Source organism: Toxotes jaculatrix, chromosome 18 (genome assembly GCF_017976425.1).
Source record: "Toxotes jaculatrix isolate fToxJac2 chromosome 18, fToxJac2.pri, whole genome shotgun sequence".
NCBI lineage: Eukaryota > Metazoa > Chordata > Actinopteri > Toxotidae > Toxotes > Toxotes jaculatrix.
The window spans coordinates 2,073,609-2,097,441 of record NC_054411.1 but is presented as its reverse complement, the minus strand read 5'-3'; the positions used below and the strand labels follow the sequence as shown (position 1 = coordinate 2,097,441).

Genomic DNA, 23,833 nt, shown 5'->3' with positions numbered 1-23,833 from the left:
ACACGTCCCGACACAAGTCCTCCGGCAGCTCTTCTGTCTTTCGAAGGCCAATATTCGAACCTGTCGAGGCTTTTTGTAACCGCGCAGCTTGTGAGTCTTGTTTCTCTCTGATCTGATTGGATGGGATGAAGTTACTATGAAGGAAGGGAAATCTATAGCTGGTTTCTGCCGCTGCTCGGTGTGTGTGTGTGTGTGTGTGTGTCTGTGATTGGTTCCTTCAGCCAGTGCAGTTGTAGTGTGTCCCTGAGCCTGAGTGATGGACACTGAGAAGCTTTCGAAGGCTCACAGTGGAGTCCTCCCAGCATCAGCTGTGTTGTCGTGCAGAGCTTTTTGCCAGTCAGTCAGAACTGGGACGTGACTGATGTGTGTGTGTTTTGATTTTTTAAAGCTTGATACTGACATGTCTGATCGTCTGTGTGGAAGTTCATGTGTGCAAATATTAACCCTGTGAGACCTGAACTATGAAAGAATGGTCAGAAAATTCTAATTTTTCAAATATGAACTCTTTATTTGTCCCTTTGACAAAATGTAAAAAAAAAAAATTAAAAAAAAAAAATTCTAAGTATATTTTTTGTTTGTATCACACATGTCAAAACATTTAGAAAAGTGAGGAGTGTCTACCAGGAGTCAGTATACGAGCATAAGAGTTCATCTAAAAGGGTTAAATGCAAAGTTTATGCTTGATGGTGATGCAATGAGTCCCAGAAATGTGGGTATCATATATGATACGTACGGGCTCACAGGGTTAAAAGGAAATCATGTGAAAGAATAATTACAAAAAGACCTGGTATCTGTGCATTAAATCTAAGGCTGCAGCCTGTTAGCTTAGCTTAGCTTAAAGACCGGAAACAATGGGAAACAACTAGCCTAGCTCTGTAGCACCACGAGCTCCTGTAAAATCTGTACAAAGAAACCGTGTTTTTGTACAGATTAAACAAATGAACTGTAAGGTGTTTTTTTCTGTGAGCTGTGGGATCACTGGCAGATCCTGTGACCTCTGGACTGAGCCAGACTGGCTGTTTCCACCTGTTTGCAGTCTCTGCACTAAGCTAAGCTAACCAGCTACAGGCTTTAATTTACTGTGCAGGTGTGAGAGCGGTATCAAGCTGCAAGAAAAACTTACTGTTTTAATCCAAAGGAAAATTCATTTTCTCTTTGTGTCCGTATGATGCATGATGAAAACGATCCTCTGGAAAAAGAAAAGCTTCTTGTAACATTTCTTTTTTTTTTTTGTTTAAAAAAAAAAAAGAAAACAAAAATCAATGCACTTTTATAAATATTTTTATAAAATTATTTTTTTTTCTTTCGCTGTAATAATTATGCCTTTAATACATGGACCTAGAAATTCAGTGTGTTGAATTTTTTATTTTGTCATGCATCATGTGCACACAAATGGAAAATGAGATTGGATAAATGGTTTTATTTAAATATCAGCGGCAGTGGACGCCAGCAGTCAGTTCACTCAGCGCCTCGGTGCCAGTATCAGTCAGTAAAACATCACACCGAACCGTCAGTCAGTTCGATACGATCCAAATGTGTGTGCGACGTAAAAAAAAATTATTCTTTTCTAACCACAAACTTTCGTCTTAGTGTTTTTGCGCTTTAGAGGTTTTTATTTTCCCTTCTGCATCTTTTCTGCACAGACGCACTCGAGTGTGAACAGGGTTTGTAAAGAAGAGTGAAGACTGGAACGATGCCTCCCCAATCTGTGGAGCATCTTTTTATCAAATCGTATATATCTATCTATCTATATATAGGAAAAAGCCAATAATTAATCCATGCGTATCCCAAAATTACCTCACTGTCGAGTGATTTCACTACCTCACCCGGAAATGTTAACCATAATTCTGAGTCTATTCCAGTGCCTTGAATACACTGACTGTTCCCCAGTCTCTCAGCAATGTAAAGATCTCATCGCAGCACCACTCGGATAGGTTCAGATCTGCACTGAAGGGCTTCTTAGTGCATCAAAAATCTATATATTATATACAGTGACAACTCTTTTCATTTCTTATTTTGGACATTGCAACAGACTTGTAACCATTGTATTCATGGCAACACCAACGGACTGTTTCAGAGTGTATAAAAACATAAAGGAGGATTCGGTCTTGCTTGTCATGGAATGGATGCATAACATTTCTTTGTGCTGTTCAGCCCTCGGCCTCTCTGTCTCGCTGTACTTTGTAGTGTCTAATAAAATCCCAGTTCTTTTCTGACGTGCTCTGATTTCTCTGCTCATCCATTCACAGTAGATTACAAAGACTCAAATCTGATTTCTCTTCATTCTAGTTCAGATTCTTAGTTTAAATTTATCCAAACTGCGTCTGCTTTGATTCAGCTATAAATCAATCTTTGATGCCTTTGAGAAATTTGGTGTATTAGAGATTTGGGTGTTTAGTTATTTTGTAATATTGGGGGGGGATAATTTACCAAAACTCAGGTGTTGTATTGGCAATGAAGGAGTTAAATGTCCAGCCTGAATAATTTGAGCTGAGTATTTTACCGAAAAGTGTGTGAACTAGAATTTCCACCTCACGGTCAAACATGTCCACTAACCAGTCAGGCTGCAGTTCACATCCACGAGGTTTGTAGAAGACTTATTTTTATATTTCTCTCTGCATGTGAGGAATCACAGTGGAACTGAAACCAGAATGTTCTTGATAAACGGCCTGAATTATCACTTTCAATACTGCAGCCACAATGTTTGAGCAAAGAAAGAAACCCTGTAGGTTTTAAAGATGTTTGTGTTTTGTTGTAAATCCGGACAGAAACAGTCCTCAGAGGAAGGGACGTGCTACTTTTACGTCCACACAGGATGAGACTGAGCTGTGCTCATTATGAATGAGACTCTGGTGTGGAAGCGCAGGCGTGGGGGCATCATTATTCTTTATTTTCACATTAGAAAGGTGGTAATCAGTATGTTGGAGGAGCATTCATGTTTATGCAGCACCATTATGCAGCCACTGGAACAGACAAGAAGCAGTTTGTTTTTTCCCTGCAAAGGCCAGGATCATGTAATCAACAGAACAAACAACAGAATATACAAATATTACAAAACACAGTGGTTAAGGAAATCGTTTCAACAAGAGCCACAATTAAAAAACGTGTAATCGTTCAGCTCCGTACGTCACTAAGAGATAACAACAGAAAAGGTCATTTCATGGGTCAGGAGCCCGAGAGCAAATTTACAAAACCAACAGCATGAGACAAAAAGAAGAGCATGAGGTTTCTCATGAGGATCGAACCCCCGTCAGAACACACACACCAAACACTGCTCGTCCTAGTGGTGCAAATCAAACAAAAAGAGAGAGAGAATCAGTGGAAATGTAATACTGGACTACAGTACAAAGGTCGTGCATACACACACACTCTACTGCACGCTGTTCACATTACAAACACAGTGGAACAATTCTGCCTCATCACACTGCCTGAACTGATTTTCTCTCATTTGGCTCATGAACAAAATCCACCCCCCCACCTTCACCTCACAGGTCACCTCTGCTCCTCCTGAAATGCTGTGAATCACCTTTTTACACCAGCCCACCAGCAGGGGGCGCTAAATACTACCAGGATCGACTGTGAAAACCGAGGACTGCACTTGGATACAAGTCAGAAACAGATCAGATGGATCGAGAAACAGAAAATGGGAAAACAGACGAGTAACTTCCATCATTTCCTTCAACAGGTTCTGACTCCAGATCCATCTAATCTGTGTTAACCATCAAACTTTGCCAGTTTGTATTTTACTTTGGCAAAGTTCCTGTACAACCGCTTGTGTTTGAAAAACATGAGACCTTTGGCTTCTTATAAATGAAAAAAAAACAACAGAAAAAGGTTTTGTTTCTACGCTGTAACTCCTGCGCTGATACCCGGCCCAGCTCCTGAGAAGAGCTGATTTTTAGCACCTCATATCCCCAGTGTTCAAATCACCAGCTGAAACAGATGAGTCTGATGATTTCTGACACACAAATGACCCCGAATGTGGAATGTGACTCTCTTCAAGTGATACAAAAGACTGCTATCAAATTTCTCAAATCCTCACGAATGTGCCAAAGTTAACCGTAAGAGTAAAAAGTCCAAATTCTCTCCCTCACTGTCAGGTTTTTTTTCTTTTTTATGTTTTTTTTTTTATACACTGAAGACGTACAAAACAGCTTTTAAAGTAGATGTGTTTATCAGGGAGACGCTGAAAAATCTGTTCCCCTCCACGTTAGAAAAGAGTAAACAACTCGTGGTCAGTATTTTCGTAAACTTTTCGGCTGTCGCTGCAGCTTCAGTGGGCAGTTGAGGGAGTCGCCCCGCCTCCGCGGTCACGAGTCGAGTAGGGTGTCGGCACTGGGAGCCTTGTAGAGGTATTTCCAGATGGCGTAGTAGTGCACGGCCGCAGCCAGTGCCACGAACACGTGCCAGATGGCGTGGGCGAAGGGGATGACGCCATCACTCTTGAAGAAGAACACACCGAGGCAGTAGATGAGTCCACCGCAGGCCAGCTCCTGAAGCCCCTCAGTGTTACTCTGCAGAACGTTAAAAAAACAGCCGTTACATAACAAAACTATTCTCCAGGTGTCTGTTTGTATTAAATCTGCTACTTGTGGCTGCAGGTTGATCATGTGATGTGCTCACATGGTAAAATGACATGAACGAAAATTAGGGTCTGATATAAAGCTGGAAAAGAAAAGGGAAAAAATAATGGAAAACCTCCGACAACAGTGAGCCACTAGAACTTCAACAAGGCCCCATGAGGGTCCCTAAGCCCCACGTTGAGTACCACTGCTCTTTAGTGTCAGCAAGAAGAGGAAGTATCACCCACCCTGCTGCAGCAGGCTGCTGAGCTGGAGCAGGACATGTAACTAAAGAGAATTTGACTGTAAACAAATTACCATTGACGTCACGACTGATGCTGGGAAAAATCCCATCGTCAAATAGAAGGCCAGCTCAACAAGTTTGTATCTGTGAAGACAAAAAAAAAAAAATCGTATGACTTTAACATTTGTGTTTGACTTCCGCAAACTAATCTTTATCTTATCGAACACAGAATGTGAGCAAAGATTTGTTTTAATGACTTTAAAACAAACTTCAGACTTTTTCCTGGCAGCTCAGCAGGACACTGGCAGCCAAATGAATGCTGTGACAACCTACACGTGGAAGATCTCAGTCACTGAAGAGCCCGCGATTCTGACTAAGTGTGAACAATGAAACGAAGCGCAGATGAAACTTGCCAAACCTGCCTTAAAGATTCTGTGACTTTCCGCAATCACAGCAGATCTGACGGCAGGCGGTCAGAGCGGGAGATAGAGGGAGGAGGAGGAAACCACCTTTTTAACTGATGCATGAGTCTGATGGTGGCAGGGCTCTTCAGATGGTAACAGTCACAGGTAGTAATGGAGATTGTGCTTTGTTTTCCCCTATTTGATTCCCAAACATCAGTTAATTGGTTTGATGGATAAAATGCAGAAAAATATTTTTATTAGATTTAAGACTAAGAAAAGAGGAAGAGAACCAGAAAAAAATATTCACACTCCAGGAGCTAGAATCAGTCAGTTTTTTGGTGACTCACTTTTCATGGTAGTTGAAGACGTAGATGGTTCCAGCAGCAGCCATGAGCCACACAAACCAGCGCATGTGTGCTGCCAGAGGGCCCAGTTCACGCAGGTTTAACCTGAGTAAGGACAGAGGTGTTAGGTCTCCATGTGTCAGAAGGTTATAAAGCCCTCTGAGGATATACTGAGTATATGCTGACACTCACCAAGGTGTGTAGGAGGCAGCAATGAAGAAATAGATGACCACCCTGTCACACATGTGGAAGCACTGCTCCACAGACCTGAGACAAACAGGTGAACAGGTGAAATAATCAGGCCTCTGATTATTTACATGTTCACACAGGGAAGAAAAACCCTCGGGTTCAAAGACTTAAGATTTACCAGAGCGAACGAGTGTTTTAAATACTATAAACAACATAAACAATACACACAGTATGAGCAGTATATAGGGCTGCAACAACTAATCGATTAAAATCGATTATTAAAATAGTTGCCAACTCATTTAATAATCGATTAGTTGGGTCTACGTTATCATACACATAAGTGCAGCAGGTAACCCCTAATGTGGGGGGCAGTAAAGCACCAGTAAGCTGGATGCTAACCGACGTAGAAGAAGAAGAGGCAGGAGAAGCGAACCAATGCCGCGCCTTGAGTCGCTCACCTGGAAGAAGCGTTCGAAAAAAATGGCGCCGGAGGCTAACGTTAGCAGAGAGGAAAATGTACGACCCAACTCGTCAAAAGCATGGGAGCACTTTACATTAACGCCTTCAAAGAACAGCGTTAGCAGCTGATGTCGCCTGGTGCGGCGGCACAACATCACTGCGTGAGCACCTGAACAGGAAGCACGCTGCAGCCGTGGGTGAAGGAGACTCACGGTAAGTTCGTGGGGAGTTCATTTATCACGTATCCACAAACAAAACTAGAGAAAACGGACAGAGGTTTGTTTTTAAATTGTCCTGAAAAACGGACACAAACCTGCCGGAAACTGTTATATATAGATATATGTGACGCGAGGGAGATCTGCACATCACAGCAATCAGCTGTTCTCACTGACGGTATCCTGAATATGCTGCTTACAGACATTAATGGTGGAGGTGGTGAAGGATTCAGAAAAATGATCAACACCTTCAGCCCTGGTTACACTCGTCCCTCAAGGACCTATTTCACCAGACTGATGGAGAAGGAATAAACCATAAAGAACCATTCCTCCGTAGTTCTATAGGAAAAGCCTGTTTAAAAAAGTTTGAGTTTTATGTATTTTATTTATTAAATTGTTGTTCAGCTCTGCACAGTTATTTAAACTGTTCACCAGCTTTATGTTTTTCTTTACTTTGATTCAGCTGCTACAAAATGTTTATTTTTATTTTTTGTACTCGGTGTAGCATACATTGAATTTTTTATGTGAGTTGGAAACAACTTTTGAACAAAGACAGTTTGGTTAATTAAATAAAATGCTGGAAATCAAATTTTGCTTTTTTTCCCTTTTTATCCAATTAATAATTGATCAATCGAAAAAATAATCGACAGAGTAATCGATTATCAAAATAATTGTTAGTTGCAGCCCTAGCAGAATATGAACCATTGTACACAGTTGTGCATCTGTCACAACAGCACAGTTTATCACAGACTGAGGCAGAGCAAAGGTTTGGCATGCAGGAACGCAGGAATGCAGTAACACAGTAACATGAACGCGTCCTCGTCACAGTGAAGCAGCAGTGTGCTGTTATTCCCAGTGGAGACAGTGATATTAATTCTACTCTCACCACTTGAAATTAGAGACCTGCTGTGCTGTATACTATTACTCTCACTCTAAATATTACAACAGGAATAGCTGATTGTTTGCCTCCCGCCCTCTGGTGTCGCGCGTGTCCTGTATGTCAAGTACATGTGACTTTATAACTGTTTGTACTTGTACATGTCAGTCTTGGTTTTTCTGCCTATATGCTGTGTCATCACTTTGTTTCTCCTGACCTCATGTGGCTCTTCTTCCAGGTGATGATATGAAACACAGTGGAGACCAGGAAAAGGGCACAGAGGCCCATGCCGTACACCCAGGCTGTGATCCTCTCCCAGCGGTTGTCCGACAGACGGTGCAGCAACGCCATGCCCACGAAGGCCGGCACGATGAGAAGCTACAGGGACGACATGTTAGAGCATCAGTGAGGTTGAGCAACTCTGAGATTACATGATCGACATTTACGAGGTAAATACGAGCCACTCACGGCGTGAGTGTAGCAGTTTGCAGCGTGCTCATAGCAGGTGGGCTGGTAGCGGCAGTTTGCAGAGGCCCGTCTGTTCATGAACCTGAAACACACAAGTAAACAAAACAAAAATGTGAACGCCTCTGGGGGGGGGGGGGGGGCTGACTGTGCACTGTGCTTCTCTCCAACAAGACCTTTGAGTTGAAACGCTCCTTATCAAGATAGGGCTGATGTAAATATTGATTTAAAGATGTAAACAAGCTTCCAGTTTTCATACCAACAAAGCAAATCAACCATAAACAGTAAATGTATTGTGATTCCCGTATCTACAACTTAACCACACTGTTTACATACGTCGATTGATCAACGGACAGACAGATAACACTGTTAAAGCAGCCAAGTCACACCAGTCACAAAGTAAACACACTGTAAGGCCACTGAAACAGGAAGATATGAAATAAAATAATAAACTAAAAACTTTAACTGGAAACTGAACTTAGAGACTGAGGACCAGACTCAGGTAACATGTAAGATGACAGTAAAATGCTGCTCATATTCTGAGACTAATCAGGACTTTGTGACAGTTTGTTTGCTGATTTAATGCTGGTTGACAAATGATAACTTGAGCAAACAATGTACATTTATATCATTATCTTAAAAGTGTGTTTATAACTCAGTCTAAGCTAATGACTTGTACAGGTTTGTGTTCACAGACCATTATAAAAGCAGCGGTTCATATATTTCCCATGATACTTGTAACATAACATTTACAGCTGAAAACAGTGTTTGTTATTATCAGTTAATGTGTCGTTTATTGACTCATTATCAGCAGATGTCCATCACAATTAACCGACAGACTAAAAAAAAAAAGAAAAACCAGAAAAAGCATCAATCCTCACATGTAAGAAACTGAAACCTGAGGGTTAATTTTCTGACACGGACCTGTAGAATAATTAACTAATATTTAAGCCTTAACTTAACTATATTTACCATTTCCTGTTCCCAAGGTAATACAAGACACTGCCCATTTAAAAGTGCTTCAGTTTAAAGTTTAATTTGATAATGTTTTACAGACCTGAGTGGGGAAAATGAGTTTATGCTAACGGACAAACATGAAGAATGAGGTAACTAAGCGTTAATGAGCAGCTGACTGCAGATATCTCACGTTAATACGGTTAAATAACAGCAGCAATGTTCGCCTCTCGGTCCAAAACATCACATTTACAGCCAGATTATCGGACTGCACCCACCTCTGAAAGCTGTTCACTCTCTTCATTTCACCGCCTTATGAACCACAGGGAGCACAGGAAAAAAAAATCAGCGAACGGCAGCAAACAATAGAGCTACAAACCGCAGGTTTACAAAGGGAGAAATAAAACAACAAAGTGTCCTGACAAACCTAAAGAAACGGAAGGCCTAGCATGAGCTACTCAGCTAACGTTATGCTACTCATAAGCTAACTTTCATTTCAGCTACGAGGCACCGGCAGCATTAATACTCCCACTACAAAGGCACCATTTTAGCCTTTTTCTTAATACCATTCTGCAACAAATGCTAACTCGCTCCCTTTGTCTTTAAGCTACAAACATCCATAACCCCCAGCGGCAGCAACAGAAAAGACCCCGCAAGCAAGCAACCCCGCCGGTCACTGACTGTCCGCTGCTCCCGCGGAGCCGCTCAACTAAAATATGATTTCTTTTGGTGCCCCACCCCCCCACACGGGTGGAGATGTTGACTGACAGCGGCTTTAGCCAATGAGAAGTGGGACGACGGGCATACCGGCCAATCAGATATTAGGTAAGCGATGTCGTGAGAGGAGAGAATCTGGTCCATCTGTTGATGGAAAACGAACAAATATTCAAACGAATAAACAAGTAAATAAACAAACAAACAGTGATATTGATAAATGTCTTTCCGTAGTTTCCTTTAACTCTGTCTCTGCTCTGTGTGTTATAGGAAGTGGTTTCTCTTTGTGGTGCTATTCAGTGACCCAGTTTTGTGATTGTAGGTGAGTGTTTCAAGACTATTTCGTGTTTATTTTAAATGTTGTGCCAGGTGTGTGTAGACATAATGTCCTTATTGCAAAACAGCTGCTTTTCATATTTTGGTATCACTTTCTAAGCTGCCCTTTATAAAGGGTTTATTAGTAGCAAATATCCACGATAACAGTTTAATAATGTTATTACTGCCTTACAGATCAGCCACCACCATCACCAGAAGCCAACCACTTCAGAATTGATGTTGTTGTGGTGAAAACATTAGTTGTTTAACGTGGTCTCGACACTATCATTCAGCAAGTTCTTCTTGTCACATGTTCTGTGAGAAGTTCCTCTCACTAACCACACTGGTTTGTGCCAGCAGCGTACACTGAAAAGGAAACTGGCTGATGCTGTAGCTTTATTTTTTTAAAGCATTCACAGCCACAGGCAGCTTCCTGTAGAGTATCACAGCCAAGGAAATTTAGAAATTCTGGTGGTGCAGCTGAACCTCTGGCAGAAATCTGAGTGTGATGTTGCAGCAGTCAAAGTGACCCAGCCAGACAGTGGGTTGCACACACAGTGTCACTCTGTAACAGCCCAGTTACGTAACAGCACTGTAACTTGACCAGTGGCTCTTAGATATAACAGAGTGTTTACGTAAGACCGAAGAGCAATCCTTGGGCTTAATGAAGTTCAGGCTGTACACGCTGTTATTGCTAAACCCTGACTCTGTTTTCCCTTGCAAATGTTTTTTTTTACTTCTATCCAAAGCACTTAAAGGATATTTCTCTATCAGCAGACACAGATAACCACTTCCTCTTTACAAACACTGGAGGAAAAGTCGAGCATACGTCAGGAATTCAAACAAGAATGGTTTACTATTTCAAATAAAGGTCTCTGGGCCTTTGTGGTACACATACCGTACCAGTAGGAGCAGAGAATGGGATTGATCCAGATCAAGAGAAAAAGCTCATTGTCCATGTTGGGGTTTTAAAAAGGACATTATCACAGACAGCGGGTGAATGCCAGAGGCCACATGTCAGCAGACAGCGCCTCCTTGTTTCTGGCTTCACTCTGTTTTTCCCCCATGCTGCTTCGCTAACACCTCTAATGTGATACAGACCTGAGAGCGGCAGGTTGGCAGTGTGTCACGGCGGCTCAGGGTGGCTTCCTGTCCTGGCTGTAAACAGTACCCGTCTGTGTCTGACTTGCACTGATCACCTGCCGAGTTTGGTGGTGGATGCAGTTTCCCGGGTGTTTAACCTGCACTCTCACATCACACAAGCCACTGTGTCCGTTTACAAGTAACGCGTCACTTTATGTAAGTGTGTAAGTGTGTGTTCAGAGCGATGATTTGACTTAAAGCTGCAATTTAAGACATAACTGGCTCCACAGAGAGGGAAGTCCTGTCGCAGACGTTTTTTTTTTTCTTGTGGTGAAAAAACAGGAACTTAAACCAGCAAATCTTTAATAACATCACTGCAAATTTGTTTTGTTTTCTAATTTTTTTTAATGGACCAATCAAGTTCATGCTCAGATTTCCTGTCTTAGTGCAATGTCCCGGCTGGTTAACGAAGGGACATGTCAGGGCAGACACTAACTGACCGGAGAAATGTTCAGAAATCTGAGAGTAGAGGCTGAAAGAATTAGGATTTATTGGTTGAAGATTAATTTGTGTATATTGTTCAAAATAAATGACTAAATATTTTAAGCAGATGGTTCCAGTGTCGTAAAAATTGTTTCACATCAACATCCAAGTCGTTATTATGTCTGCAAATCTCTGCTTTTGCTAAAACCACCGAAATGTCTAACGTGGAGTTAAATGATATGGAGGCTCCTGCATAAACAAACAGCAGCCAAATTCTCTCGTCATGTACTGACTAAACCGACTCCACAGTCTCACAACCAACTTATCCAGTGATGTAAATGCTAACTTGGTATGAGGTCTCCTGTAACCATGACCTCTTTATGCTCTACCTGTCCACCATTTCCCACCTTTGCCAGTCACCTGACCCTGCACCTCCTCCGTGCACACCTGGCCCTCCTCAAGCTCCAGCACATAAAGGCCAGCCACTTTCCCTCCCAGTTGCCATGTTGTCTAAGCTGACTACCTGTACCGTTCCACGCGTTTCCTTTCCTGTTGTCTGTGTTTAGACCTGTCACCTGTCTGTGACCTGCTTTCCTGCTCTGGATGTTTGCATTTTTTATTTCCCTATTCAGACTCTCCTACTTTCCAAGTGTAATCCTGTTCACTGAAAACTCTTTCCAGTGAAGTGCCTTTGATTTAACCTGCTCTATTTGTTGCTGTTGCCAAATACCTCAAATGTTACCGCTGTGATGAGGGCGAAGTATCTGAAAACACTTCTGAGGAGTGTCTATTTGAATTTTAGATTACGCAGATCATATATAAATGTTCTCCAGCTCTCTTCTGAACAGGGTTGGGTAGTTTTGTTCTCAGGTTTCAGCCCATCTAAGGTGTCTCAGTTAAAGGAGAGTGAGCTCTTCCTAATCTCATAATTTAACCCCTAACAAACTTTCACAGGTGCAGACAGAACGTTTTTCTGCTTTTTAAATAAAAATGATGCTTTTCACCAGCATTTAAAATGCTCTCTTAAGTTGCAGGGAGTAAAATAGTTGTACTGACCCACTGATTAAAATAAAAATGTATGAATAGCGACAGTTTTTGAATGATGGTCGGACGTGTTCATGCTGTTTGACATGATCTTGCTGTCTCATGAGGGTCAGCCACCTGCTGACCTGGTTTCAGTGTCTTAATCTTTACCTCTCAGCTGCTCAGCTCCAAGTTAAGCTGTCAAATCATTTCATACTGAGAGCACACACACACACACGCACACTCAAATACTCACACACAAAACAAACATCCGTCCACAGATAGATACTACAAAATACTGAAAAACATGTTCTGTGGACTGAAATAAAGGTGCTGCTGTCAGTAGCTTCGTCTTGTAGGACGTACATCTACTATAGGTGGGAATGCTTTAGAATAAAAGAGGCTTTATGTGCACACGTGACACAGGGTTAAACAGCTTTCTAATTGGTTTACGAAAACGTATTGCCCATAGTTTACCTCCAGACAGGAAGGGAAGGTAATGAATACAGAGGAAACGTATCTGAAATTAAGAGACTGAAGAATTTTTTGTACAATATGCTCACTCTGAACTGGCTGAATTTTAAAGAATTATACATCCACATTTATATTCCAGCTGCTTTTAGATTATTCTATATTTTATATTCCTGTGTTATGTTAAAGTCCCAGTTTTATTAATGTCCATCTGAATGTAAAACTAAACAGTGTATTTATGTCAGAAGCTTTGCTGCTGCAGTGTTTTGCTGTGCCCACGTTAATTAATCTTGCAGCTAACAGGCTGAACCTAGCGTGCTGTATAGTGGAAAGGATGCTGACGCTTCTGCCTGAGGATTACTGTGTGCATCGAAGCATGGCTGCCTTCCTGCACTCACCTTACACCTCAGTGTCACAGACAGAGGTCTGGGTTTCACATTTTCCTCTGACAAAAACACTTAAAAACCAAAACTGTTTCTTTTCCACTGTGTAGAGAGCAGCGTTTTAACACACATTTCTTATTTTTAACAAATTTAGGAGAAAAAAATATTAACTGATGGAGAGAAAACGGAAACGAATTAGGCCCGTTGTCTGATACATGACTTTTATATCAGGAGCAGCTGTGTTTGAAATATTTATTAGGAAATTACAGGCATTAGCAACACAGCTTTGACTTAGAAAGGACATAATGTCATAACTAAAATGGCTTTAACAGCACAAAGAAAAGGAATCCCAGCACCTGCATTCATTGTAATAAGTCAAGTAATAACGATGCTATTGTATTGGCATCATTTTATGAAACACTGTGTTTCCGTTCTTTGATTAGAGCAGCATCCTGACCTGGTCACATGATTCCAGACACAAACACGTCTCTGTCTTTGAAACAAGGCTCATTCTTTTAGTTTTCACATGGTATTAAGATGAATGTGGAACGTGTTTTAGAGAGGAATTCCTCTGGCTGTTTAGATCCTGAGAGATCAGGTTGAATTCAGTTGATCCAGAACAGAACAGTAACGTGGAAAATTAAAATGAGAACAACTGAAGATAAGATATAATTTGTCTCAGTTGCATAATGTATTTACCATCTCTTCTGCTGGTCTTTACCAACTTTACAGAGAATGCTGCCGGCCTATTTTATGAATGAGATCCATTTAGTGCACATTTCTCAGAAGCAGGATTACACAGGGCTCCATCTAGGTTTCTGTCCATGTTTCCTGTGAGAGTTCTCAGAGCTATGAGATCTATTTCTGTTGAGCGTTGGCAGCACAAGCTGAAGCTGTAATCACAGTCTGTTGAATAATCAGGACCCAGGGCAGTCTCTCTCTTTTTTAACCAGGAACCAAGAACTGATTCAGTTACCTGTATAACATCTCCTTATCCTTATGTACTGTCTTTGAGCTAGGCTAACTTAACAAGAGTGTTAGAGTAGATTTACAATGTAGCTTGGGCTTTGTTTCAGTAAATGCACTGTATATAATAAATATATAGCATATACAGTATAAAGTACTGTACGCTTGATATGGTTCAGTGAATGATCTCCATGACTTTGCTGAGTAAATCCCAGGTAGGACAAATCTTAAAGTCCCTTAAAGGAAAAAGAGATCATCAAGACTTGATGGGCAGTTTATTCATCCAGAGCAGTAATAACGACGTTGTCATGTCAACACGGCAGCAGCTTTATGTCAACGCTACTCTGTTAGCTTATTAAACACTGCAATCATGTGCTTCACTGCTGTTTACATAAAACTTTGTTTGCATGTTTCTACAGGCGTGATAGACCATATCTGCACTGATACGAGCAACATGAGAGAAAAAGCAAAACCCTTCAGGAGTTCAGGTCTGTCTCGTCCTGCGGCAGGTAAGTGGAGCGCTGAACCTAAGGGTTAATGTCCTCCGGCTGTGTGGGTGGGGTGATTAAAGACAGACGTCTTCAAATAAGAATCTAGACGTTGGGGGTCAGGACCTGGATCGGAGTGCTTTGACCAAACTGCCAGCCGCTTTGACAACCGTATCCATGCACATCACACTTCCTCCAGTTATGTAAGAGGAAACTGTCCGTCACTAATCCCTGAATGGCAGCCAAGCAACAGCAATGCATCTTTGATTGTGATAGAGGGGTTAAAGTAGAGATAATAGTTTTATCTACATGTTGGAGAAGAACAAAGTCCAAAGACAACAAGGTGCAACTAAGGCACTTGTTCGTTTTGTACAGGCTCGTTTAAATTCCACGGAGTCACAGATATTAGGACCCTCGCTCAGTTTCTCCTCCGCTACACCTTCCTGTATGTTTTCCTGACACTAACCTTAATCCTAAACCTCCCTCCCACTCTCTGTCAGCACAACACAACAGAAATGCCCTCTTTATTCCTTGTGCTTTATCAGTTGTGACATTTCCTCTCCAGAGCAGACTGCAGGCTTTGGCTTGAGATCCTTGAGATAAAGAGGGATTTCACGTGCATACACATAGCTCTTAAAGACATCAACACGTCAGTCTTCCTTACCGTCCAACTCTGGTTCTGTGTAGGTCAAATCCTAGCATTATCCCAGCAGCGAAAGACGAGAAAGCGTAAAAAGAAATCTATGTACAAAAAAAGAGTCAGGTAGATACAAAGGTGTCTCTCAGACCATCGTGCTCTTCTTCTCCCTGAAGTCCGAGTGCGTTGGCTCGTGGTAGGTTGTGATCATGTTGGCCGTGTCCCACCGTCCCACCGGGGCTGGAGAGCTCTGCATCACCACCAGCCTGATGGGAGACTGGGTTGGCTGCGGGTCCGGGGCGTACTCCTTAGTGGGATCTTTGCCCCGGCAGTCGTACATGATACACGATATCAGGAAGACCAGGAGCAAGATAACGTAGCTGGCAATGAGGATGCAGAGGTTCAAAGTGACAGGGTCGATCTCCTGGTAGTTTTCCAGAAAGCCCATGGTGCCTGCTTCATGCTGGGCGGCCCTGAGGCCTCAAAGAACAAGCACCTCAGAGGCAGGGAAGGTATGGGTATGGACGGCCGGCCGAGAGACACTAACACTAAACAAGACTGGTGGCAGCAGGGTTTTCTTCCTCTCTATCCCCTTCAATCTGTCTCTCTACTGTCCTCTGCCCTCCCTCCCTCCCTCCATCCTCTCTGCCTCGCTTCTGTCTCCCGCCTCTCTGTTTCAGATGAGCGCCGTGGATACGTGGCTTTGTGGTAAAAATACTTTAATCCGCGCCACTCCTCCAACCTTGAAATTCAGCGATCAATGGGTCACTTTAATAACTTAAGCTTCAGCTGTAACTCAGCAACTGTGGTGGATTCTGTGTTATATCATCTACCAGCAAGTGAACACTAATTGTTGAGTGTTTGACGTATTTGAGTGCATGTATGTGTGCGGTTGTGTGTGTGTGTGTGTGTGTGTGTGTGTGTGTGTGTGTGTGTGTGTGTGTGTGTGTGTGTGTGTGTGTGTGTGTGTGGGTTGTAATCTTAATCTTGATTGTGAGTGGGGATTGAGGGAGGAAGCCATCTGGCTAAATAGAGGCTGGAGAGCGCGACTAAAAATGCTAACATGCTAACAGAAGACTTAAAACAACACAACAAGGTGAAAGACTTGATTTGTTCTCAAAATCTATGATGTGGTGTGATTTTGTTGAGCATGAAATCCAGACAGATTACAGCAGGCTTTGTCCTCTGTATGTCAGACTACCAGGGAATCAGAGGCAGGATTATCACTGTGGACTCCTCAGGTTTATAATGGGTGCGTGTGTAGGTGGACGCAGGCTTTCTAAAAAAGAGACGGAAAAAATGAAGTTGCATGTGCTTCAACAGGTTATTTGTACCTGCTACTGTCGTGCACTTGCATGAGGTTATTGAGACTGATGGACAGCAGAGGGCAGCAACTAGCAACAATGGCAGAGGGAGAGAAATCAGAAGAAGCAGAGCTGGAGGCTGAACTTTGACCCAGACGAACACTTCAAGAAGGAGGGAGGGAGGTTTACACTGAGCACGAATGAAGCACAAATAAACTGATCATAACTCATACTGACATTCTGATGTGAAAAACAAAGACAGCTTGTCTGAGTGTATCCTCCCTTTGTTATTCCTTATATGTTGTTAGCACCTTTTGCATGATGTTAAATTAAGGCTGTGTTGAGTGTTATTGTTTTATGCTGCACCAACGGCAAAAATCAGTCTTCTATGAAACTAAGAAGAATTAGTAGAAGAATAATACGTACTGTGTCAACACAATAGTAAAGTCTGTCTGTGCATCTGTGTTTTGAAACGTTAAATTCAGTTTTAACTGAGATTTTTATCGTAAATCTTCCTCAAGTTGTTTTCATCAATGTTTTATAACTAAAACATTCCTTTAAGTTTAAATAGTCTTTTACTCATGAAGCCAAACATCATCTATCTTTGGAAAATCTGGAGTCTTGATGAGACTTTAAGTCTGAGTGTGATGCAGCAGCAGCAGGTCAGTGCAGTTGACAGGCTTCAGATTCAGATATCTCCTGTTAGATTTGATGCTTTTGTAACTCAGATCTGTACAATCATCTTTACTCTTTAACAAAAGACAAACGCAAAACAGAAATGAAAGAAAATGTGTTCGTAACATGACCAGGGAGAGCATGAAATCCAGCACTAATCTGTTCCAGCTCTCCTGCAGAGCAAACTCTGTCACTCGTGATGATTCCTGCCTCCTGGTGAATGGCGGTGAGGATGGACGGCAGATGTGTACATTATGTCTGCAGAGCGCAAAATGACCTCACTCCTCTCTTGATGTTCAGGCCTAATCCCTTTATATGTTCAGGAAGCTGATGTCAGAAGCAAAAGGCTTGACCCCGATCCTGCCTGACCTCCACGAAGCGCCTCTGGCCTCTGGATGAGAAGTGATGGGGTTTTTTCTTTTCTTTTTTTTTTTTTCAGGCTGACGAATCATCCGCCTGTGAAAAGTGATGACCTCTGTGTGTCACTGATCCTGGCCCTGCTCCAGAAGTAAGCATCTGGAGGAGTCAAAGTGCACTCTGCACACCGGAGGCACCGATGACCGCATCATTTCCCTTTTGAATATTTGCATAACACATAATAGCGCACTCATGATGACTGATTGACTTTCAAGTAACAATCAGGATGATTTAAAGAGCTTTGCATCATATACATGTGGATTAAATGATTAAATGAATGTCAGATAATTTCTCTCATTCATGTAAAAAAAAAAGAAAAGAGCTCCAGGGGACAAAACTCCACCTCGTGGATAACACAACCTTCATAAATACAATTTATGACTTAGGTTACTTCTGTTAAAGAGGCTACAGATGAAATATCACACCACAGGGAAAATGCAGAAGATGAATAATGACGAGTCTCTTTTTTTTTTTTTGTCTTCTTCTGTTTAGAAGTAGAGCAGCAGCTTTTGGTTTGGGTTTTTCTTTTTTGACGTTTTGTCCTTGTGCATGAATCATGATGTGTCTTTAATTCCTCAGCGCTGTTTTTTAAGGACTGAAAGCTCTAAAACTAGATAATAATAAATAATTTATTTTTATTTGGCGAGAAGACAAAGCTCCGTTAAGAACTGGAACCTTTCCCCTGGTTTAAATTTAAAGGTGCTACTGAAGAGCAGCTTCAATGTTTTGTTTTTGTCGTTTTGGTGTTGTTGTTTTTTTATGGACAGATTCCAGTACTTTTAGACTTCATCTCTGTTTGTGTATGTGTCTCTGTGTTGTATGTTTGTCTTATCAGCGTGAGCCTATTTACAGGCTGCTGTTTGACAGAGATTTTTTTTTTTCTAAATCAAGACAAAAAAGACAATACTTCCAAGAAACAGTAGCACTGTGTGGGACAAAGGAAAGCTGCAGTTTCAGGCTCTAAAAACAGCAGCAAGTCAGAGGAAGAGTGGTGTTTCTGTCCTGGGAATGTTTGTGTTGTTGTGGTGTCGGCGAGTGATTAGCTCAGAGGATGTAATAGGTCTGTCTGTGTGTATACCAGGCTTCTTGGGTGGGGTTTCTCCCACTCGTATCTTGGAGATATGGATCTTCCCCAGCGCCAGACTCTGGTGCCAGGGAGTCCAGCAGCCTCGACGGGGACCTGGAGACAGACAGTGGGGAGAGAGATGGGGAGGGACGTGTTGACAAACCCTGCAGGAGTCTTTAGCCGTTTGCGGCTGAGAGCTGAGGATGTTAAGAGTTTGTCTCAGCTTTATATCCGTCCTCCGTCTCTCAGGCATGAAGCCCCGACGTGTTGTTTGTTCATTTTCACAGTGTGAAGCTGAGTCTGCCTGTGGTGATCCTCTCCTCGATCAGATGCCCTCTGACCTCACCTCTGCTCTCCCACCATCAACCATCCCAAAAACAAACCAGGAGGACGAAGCAAGCCGTGTTCCTCCAGCTGTGGCCATTTGATGTGAACTTACACAGAGATAAGATCTTTATCTCAGGGTCTGGATGTCTATGTACCACAGATAAATGTGGAACAAAAGACCAATAAATACTTTTTTGACTCATGCAGATAATATCATTTTATAACCTTAAACAATATGGAACACGGTCTTTTGCTCTTGCTTTAGTTCTGCTATTCTGCCCATGCCGATAACATCCTCCCCAGTACACTGAGCCGTGCTTTGTTCAAGCTTTGCTCAGGAGAGTAAAAAGCAAAAATAACACAAGAAAATAACTTTATACTAAATATTTTATACAAACTAACCAGATTAAATAAAAAAAAATGTAAAACTTTATTTTCATTGATAATTAGTAGTCAGACAACAAAACACAATCTCTACAGGGTATCTGATATTTGAAACTACAGGGGATCCAGTAACAGTAACACTATCACTTGGTTTTTTTAGTTTAATGTTAATGTTAACTACTTCTAAACTCATGAACTTAGGTTTCCTCTGAAGGAAAATGCTAAGTCACACTGAGGGAAAAGCTAAGATTACAGGCGTGAGAGAAAAGTTCCAAATAACTTCTCAGTTACAGTTACACAACAAAGCAGTTCTGGTTACATCCACTATTACAGTTCTTTAAAACGGGCTTTGACTCAGCCTCCTGTGCTGAGCCAAAGGGGAATGTTTAGCTGAGTCTGAGCTGGCCCGTAGGGCAGAGGGCGGTGGGGGTGGGGGTGGGGGGTTAACGTGATCCTCCGTCTCCTTTGTGTCTTCAGACTGTTTGCGTTACTGCAGAGATGTTCCATGAGGTCAGAAAGGAGGTGCAGTTACACAACCGGGACACAGCTGAGGGAAGCTCCTGCTGCGCCGCTAACTCAGAAACACTGTGTGGATCTGGAACCCGTCACTGTCAAGCTGCTTTTCTTTTTATTTATTTTTTCATTTCTCCATTGTTTTAAAGGAGTGACTTTTCTTCTCTCAGTGTAACTTGTTTTCCTTGAATTCAGCAAATGTTTTCATGGTAATGGAAACAGACAGATGCCACTGAGCCCCTCATCATAATAAAACCACATATGAGGTGTTAACCTGCAACATCAGTTCCATTTTCCGTCTCCATACGAACCACCCCAGGTCCCATGATGACGTGCACTGACTTCATCTCATGCATGAAGAAGAAGGCTGGAGGAGCAGGTGACGGACGGGCCGAGGACCTCGCAGATCAGATAAAGGCCCAAAGAGAGCCCTTTCCTTCCTGAGTGGTGGACTGTTTGTGTTAGAGCGATCTGCGTCTCTTCTTCTGGGTGTGGGAACCTGCTCCTCCCAGAGTTCATGGCTTCCTCTCGTCAAGGACCGGCCACCAGCCTGCCTGCCTGTGTGTCACTCAGCCTCCGAACCGACTGAAGACGAGAGTAACTGGTCCACATTACACACTGTTTATCATGTTGTTTAAACCTCTTATTTCACAATAGTGCAAAGAATAAAAACAAAACACTTATCAGTTACTAAACCCAGCGTAAATAAATCCACATTTTAATTCAGTTTAGATTATTATCCAGAGCAAATGTTTCCTCTGACACAAAACAACACAATCAATCTCAACCTCGCTGATTAATGGCAGAAATTGTTCTCTGTGTCTTCCAGCTTCGTCTTGATTTAAACGCCTCAGTTCTTCTGTGCTGCAGCCCACATTCACACCCGGTTCAGACCAGCAGGGAGCTGTAAAACTGGCTCCTCACCATTGTCTCCTGTACGTCACCACAACAGCTTGTACACTTCTTCCCCAGGCAGCGCTCAGAGGAATGTCCACAGCTGATAAAAACCAAAGAGGTACCCCGAGACACACACCTCCCCCACTGGGGCTCACAGTGATGATGTTTACGCTCACTCAGGAGGGTGGAAAGTTGGGGGGGGGGGGGGGGGGGGGGCTGTGGTCTGGTTCTCCTGTTGACGGAGATCCAGGGTGGTGGCCTGCTGGTTTATGGGGCCACAGCTCCAACACGTAGAGACAGCGGAACAAAACTGGATTTTCACATTAGTCTGTTTAAACTGTTTCTGAAAATGTCCCATAAATTTAACACGTATAATTACGTGGCTCAGATTTGATGTTTTCTCATCACTGTAAAAATTAAAATGCTGCATGAAATCACGTTTTAGTTTTGACCTGCACCAGAAATGTATTTATAAGTTTATAAGTTAAGTTGGCCTGTCGGCATCTGCATCCAGTTCTGCAGCTTTTTGGTCATAAACCAAAGTTTTGGACAATTTAAGTTTTGATCTAATGATGGTTCTTGATGAAAAATCAAAATTCATGCAACAAACATCAACCTCATGGTGGCGCTAGAGGAAAACATCACAGGATCACCAAACAATGTCTGTAAAAAATTTCATGCCAATCCATCGAGTGGTTGAGATGTTTGAGTCTGAACCAACGTGGTTGACAAACAGACTGTTTGTCGTCCATAGAGCAAACCTGCTAACACAGCTAAAATCTTTTAATTTGAAAGTCTTTAAAGGTGGAGGTGTATTTAAAACATTAGGAAGTTGTTTCCATCTGTGTTGCAGCGAAATACAGCTGACTGCTTCAACCACTGAGCACAAACAATCCTACAGTGCATTCAGGTCGTTCACGGACAATATCATTTGTCACAGTTCAGCATGAAAACCTGGAAATGTGAAATAAAAGTCTGAAATAAACAAGTGATCGCTAACTGGATTTGTGTGTGGGGAGAGGCCCAAATCTAATTAGAAAAGCAAAGCTTCACGCTGTAAGTGAAACTTGTTGGAAACAGATGTTTGACTGTTTTCATGTCAAACTTTAATCAGATACGAGAGAAAAATACGAACAATAATCAAAAGCCTTCAACGTGAGCAGCTCTTCTCAGGCTGAAGGCAACAGCAGCTCAAACAGCTCATACAGCTCATACAGCTCATACAGCTCATACAGCTCAAACAGTTCATACAGCTCATACAGCTCATACAGCTCAAACAGTTCATACAGCTCATACAGTTCATACAGCTCATACAGCTCATACAGTTCATACAGTGTGCTGCTGCTGCTGTGTTTTGGGAGTGAGTTTTGAGGTTTATGAGCAGGGAAGTTTCAGCTCCACGAAGCAGCTCAGCTGTTCAGACGACAAGGAAACCGAGCGCTGTGGAGAAGCTACTTCCCATGACATCATGGTGTTTGTTAAATGACCTCTGCGGGCATGTCAGACACACCTTCCCATTTCCTCCCCGAGACATTCAAATTATTTACTTCATTTGCTGACGGAGGAAAATGGTTTATGGCTGCCAAGATTGTCCTTAAAACACTAAATGAGACACTGAAAGACTGAGAGACAGAAATGCATAAGATAATATTCCACTACAAAGTTGTAGGTTTTGATGGGGTTTGGAGATGCGTGTGATTTGAATGGATGCCAGTGGAGATTAAACTGCACTGTGGATGCAAGTGTTGCATTGTGTTGCATTTCTGGATTTGAAATGATCCTTCCCTTTATATTTGTGCTTTCACTCTTGTATGCACTTTGCCCCCAGGGGGCCTTCACAGACATTTTGATTTGTTCCTTTAAAATTGCAGAGACTTTGCCGCTGTGCTCGACAACTTTTCAGTCAAACACAACAACAGAACATTGTTCTTCTGAGACCAGAAGTAACAGTTCCTGTTTGTCCCAAATCTACAGTGTGAGACCATATGTATTCCCGTGTTATCGTTTGCATGCGAGAAAACGATGCTCATAGTCGGCCCAACATGCAGCGTGTTCTATAACACATTTGCCTTTCTTTTATTTTTCCTGAAAAGTCCATAAATAAACACTGTACACGTTATCTTCAGGATTACAGTAAAATCCTGGTTGTTCCACTGACGTGGGACACGACCCATGTTGAAACTGCTTTGTCTAAACCACAACATATGTGACCAATGACACAGTTTCATCAGACATTTATGCAATCGGCCAGCGAGCGATTCAATTCAGCAAAGCAGGAGCAAATCTTTTATTAGCAAATACTCCTGTGACACTGTTTCCCAAGTCCCTGCGGTGGTTGCTGAAGATTAGGAACAGCTTCCAGGAATCATGTGAAAGAGCTTAGTGTCACAACAGCAACAGGCTTTTACCTGATATTCACAGATGCTCCTCTACAGTGTCGTATCACTCTTCTGCAGCAGGAGGATGAATAAGAGGCTGACACATTGGCCTTGCATGCAGTTTTCTTTTCTTTTCTTTTTTTTTTGCGAAGCGTGTGCGTCAGTAGAGGCGATACCAATCACAGTCCGGGGGAAAGCTAAACAAACTGCCTGTTAAAAAAAAAAGGAAAAAACAACCCAAGTTCGATTCAGATTCAAACAACTGGTCGGGATTTTTCTCGCACATATGGCACTAATCATTCCTGATGCATGATGGGACTGACAACAGGGTGTTAACTTTCCCTTTGTTCTGTCAGTTTTTTGTTGTAGTGAAGAATCCGTCCTCTCTCTCTCTCTCTCTCTCTCTCTCTCTCTCTCTCTCTCTCTCTCTCTCTCTCTCTCTCTCTCTCTCTCTCTCTCTCTCTCTCTCTCTCTCTGGGTCTGGCCACAAACTTTTAAACAATTAGATTAAACTCTGAGCTCCAACCGCTGTCATCAAGCCCAGATCTCTATGTATGAAACATTCTTTTAGTGTTCATACGAGATCTGTTGTGAAT

At 42.2% G+C, this 23,833-nt stretch overlaps 1 protein-coding gene across 2 annotated transcripts; it reads right to left on the bottom strand.

Moving 5' to 3' along the window:
• Nucleotides 1-2,869: 2,869 nt before the first annotated feature.
• On the bottom strand, nucleotides 2,870-11,027 carry mmd (monocyte to macrophage differentiation-associated). 2 transcript variants are annotated; one of them, XM_041063199.1, is made up of 7 exons: nucleotides 10,844-11,027; nucleotides 7,763-7,844; nucleotides 7,512-7,672; nucleotides 5,747-5,821; nucleotides 5,558-5,659; nucleotides 4,881-4,950; nucleotides 2,870-4,514 (listed from the first exon to the last, which is right to left on the bottom strand). In XM_041063199.1, exons 2-7 carry the CDS (start codon nucleotides 7,838-7,840, stop codon nucleotides 4,311-4,313), a joined length of 690 nt encoding a protein of 229 aa, XP_040919133.1. In that variant the 5' UTR covers nucleotides 7,841-7,844; nucleotides 10,844-11,027; the 3' UTR covers nucleotides 2,870-4,310. The 2 variants fall into 2 exon arrangements, with proteins under 2 accessions (XP_040919133.1, XP_040919132.1); XM_041063198.1 differs by lacking the exon at nucleotides 10,844-11,027 and adding an exon at nucleotides 8,992-9,385.
• Nucleotides 11,028-23,833: the final 12,806 nt, after the last annotated feature.

Excerpts from the sequence above, each read along its gene's own strand:
- mmd (XM_041063198.1), bottom strand. The coding sequence starts at position 9,017 with ATGAAGAGAGTGAACAGCTTTCAGAG. Across the intron at positions 5,660-5,746 it reads GCTGCCTCCTACACACCTTG|GTTAAACCTGCGTGAACTGG; the intron begins GTGAGTGTCAGC and ends GTCCTTACTCAG. Across the intron at positions 4,951-5,557 it reads GTCTTCAACTACCATGAAAA|ATACAAACTTGTTGAGCTGG; the intron begins GTGAGTCACCAA and ends TTGTCTTCACAG.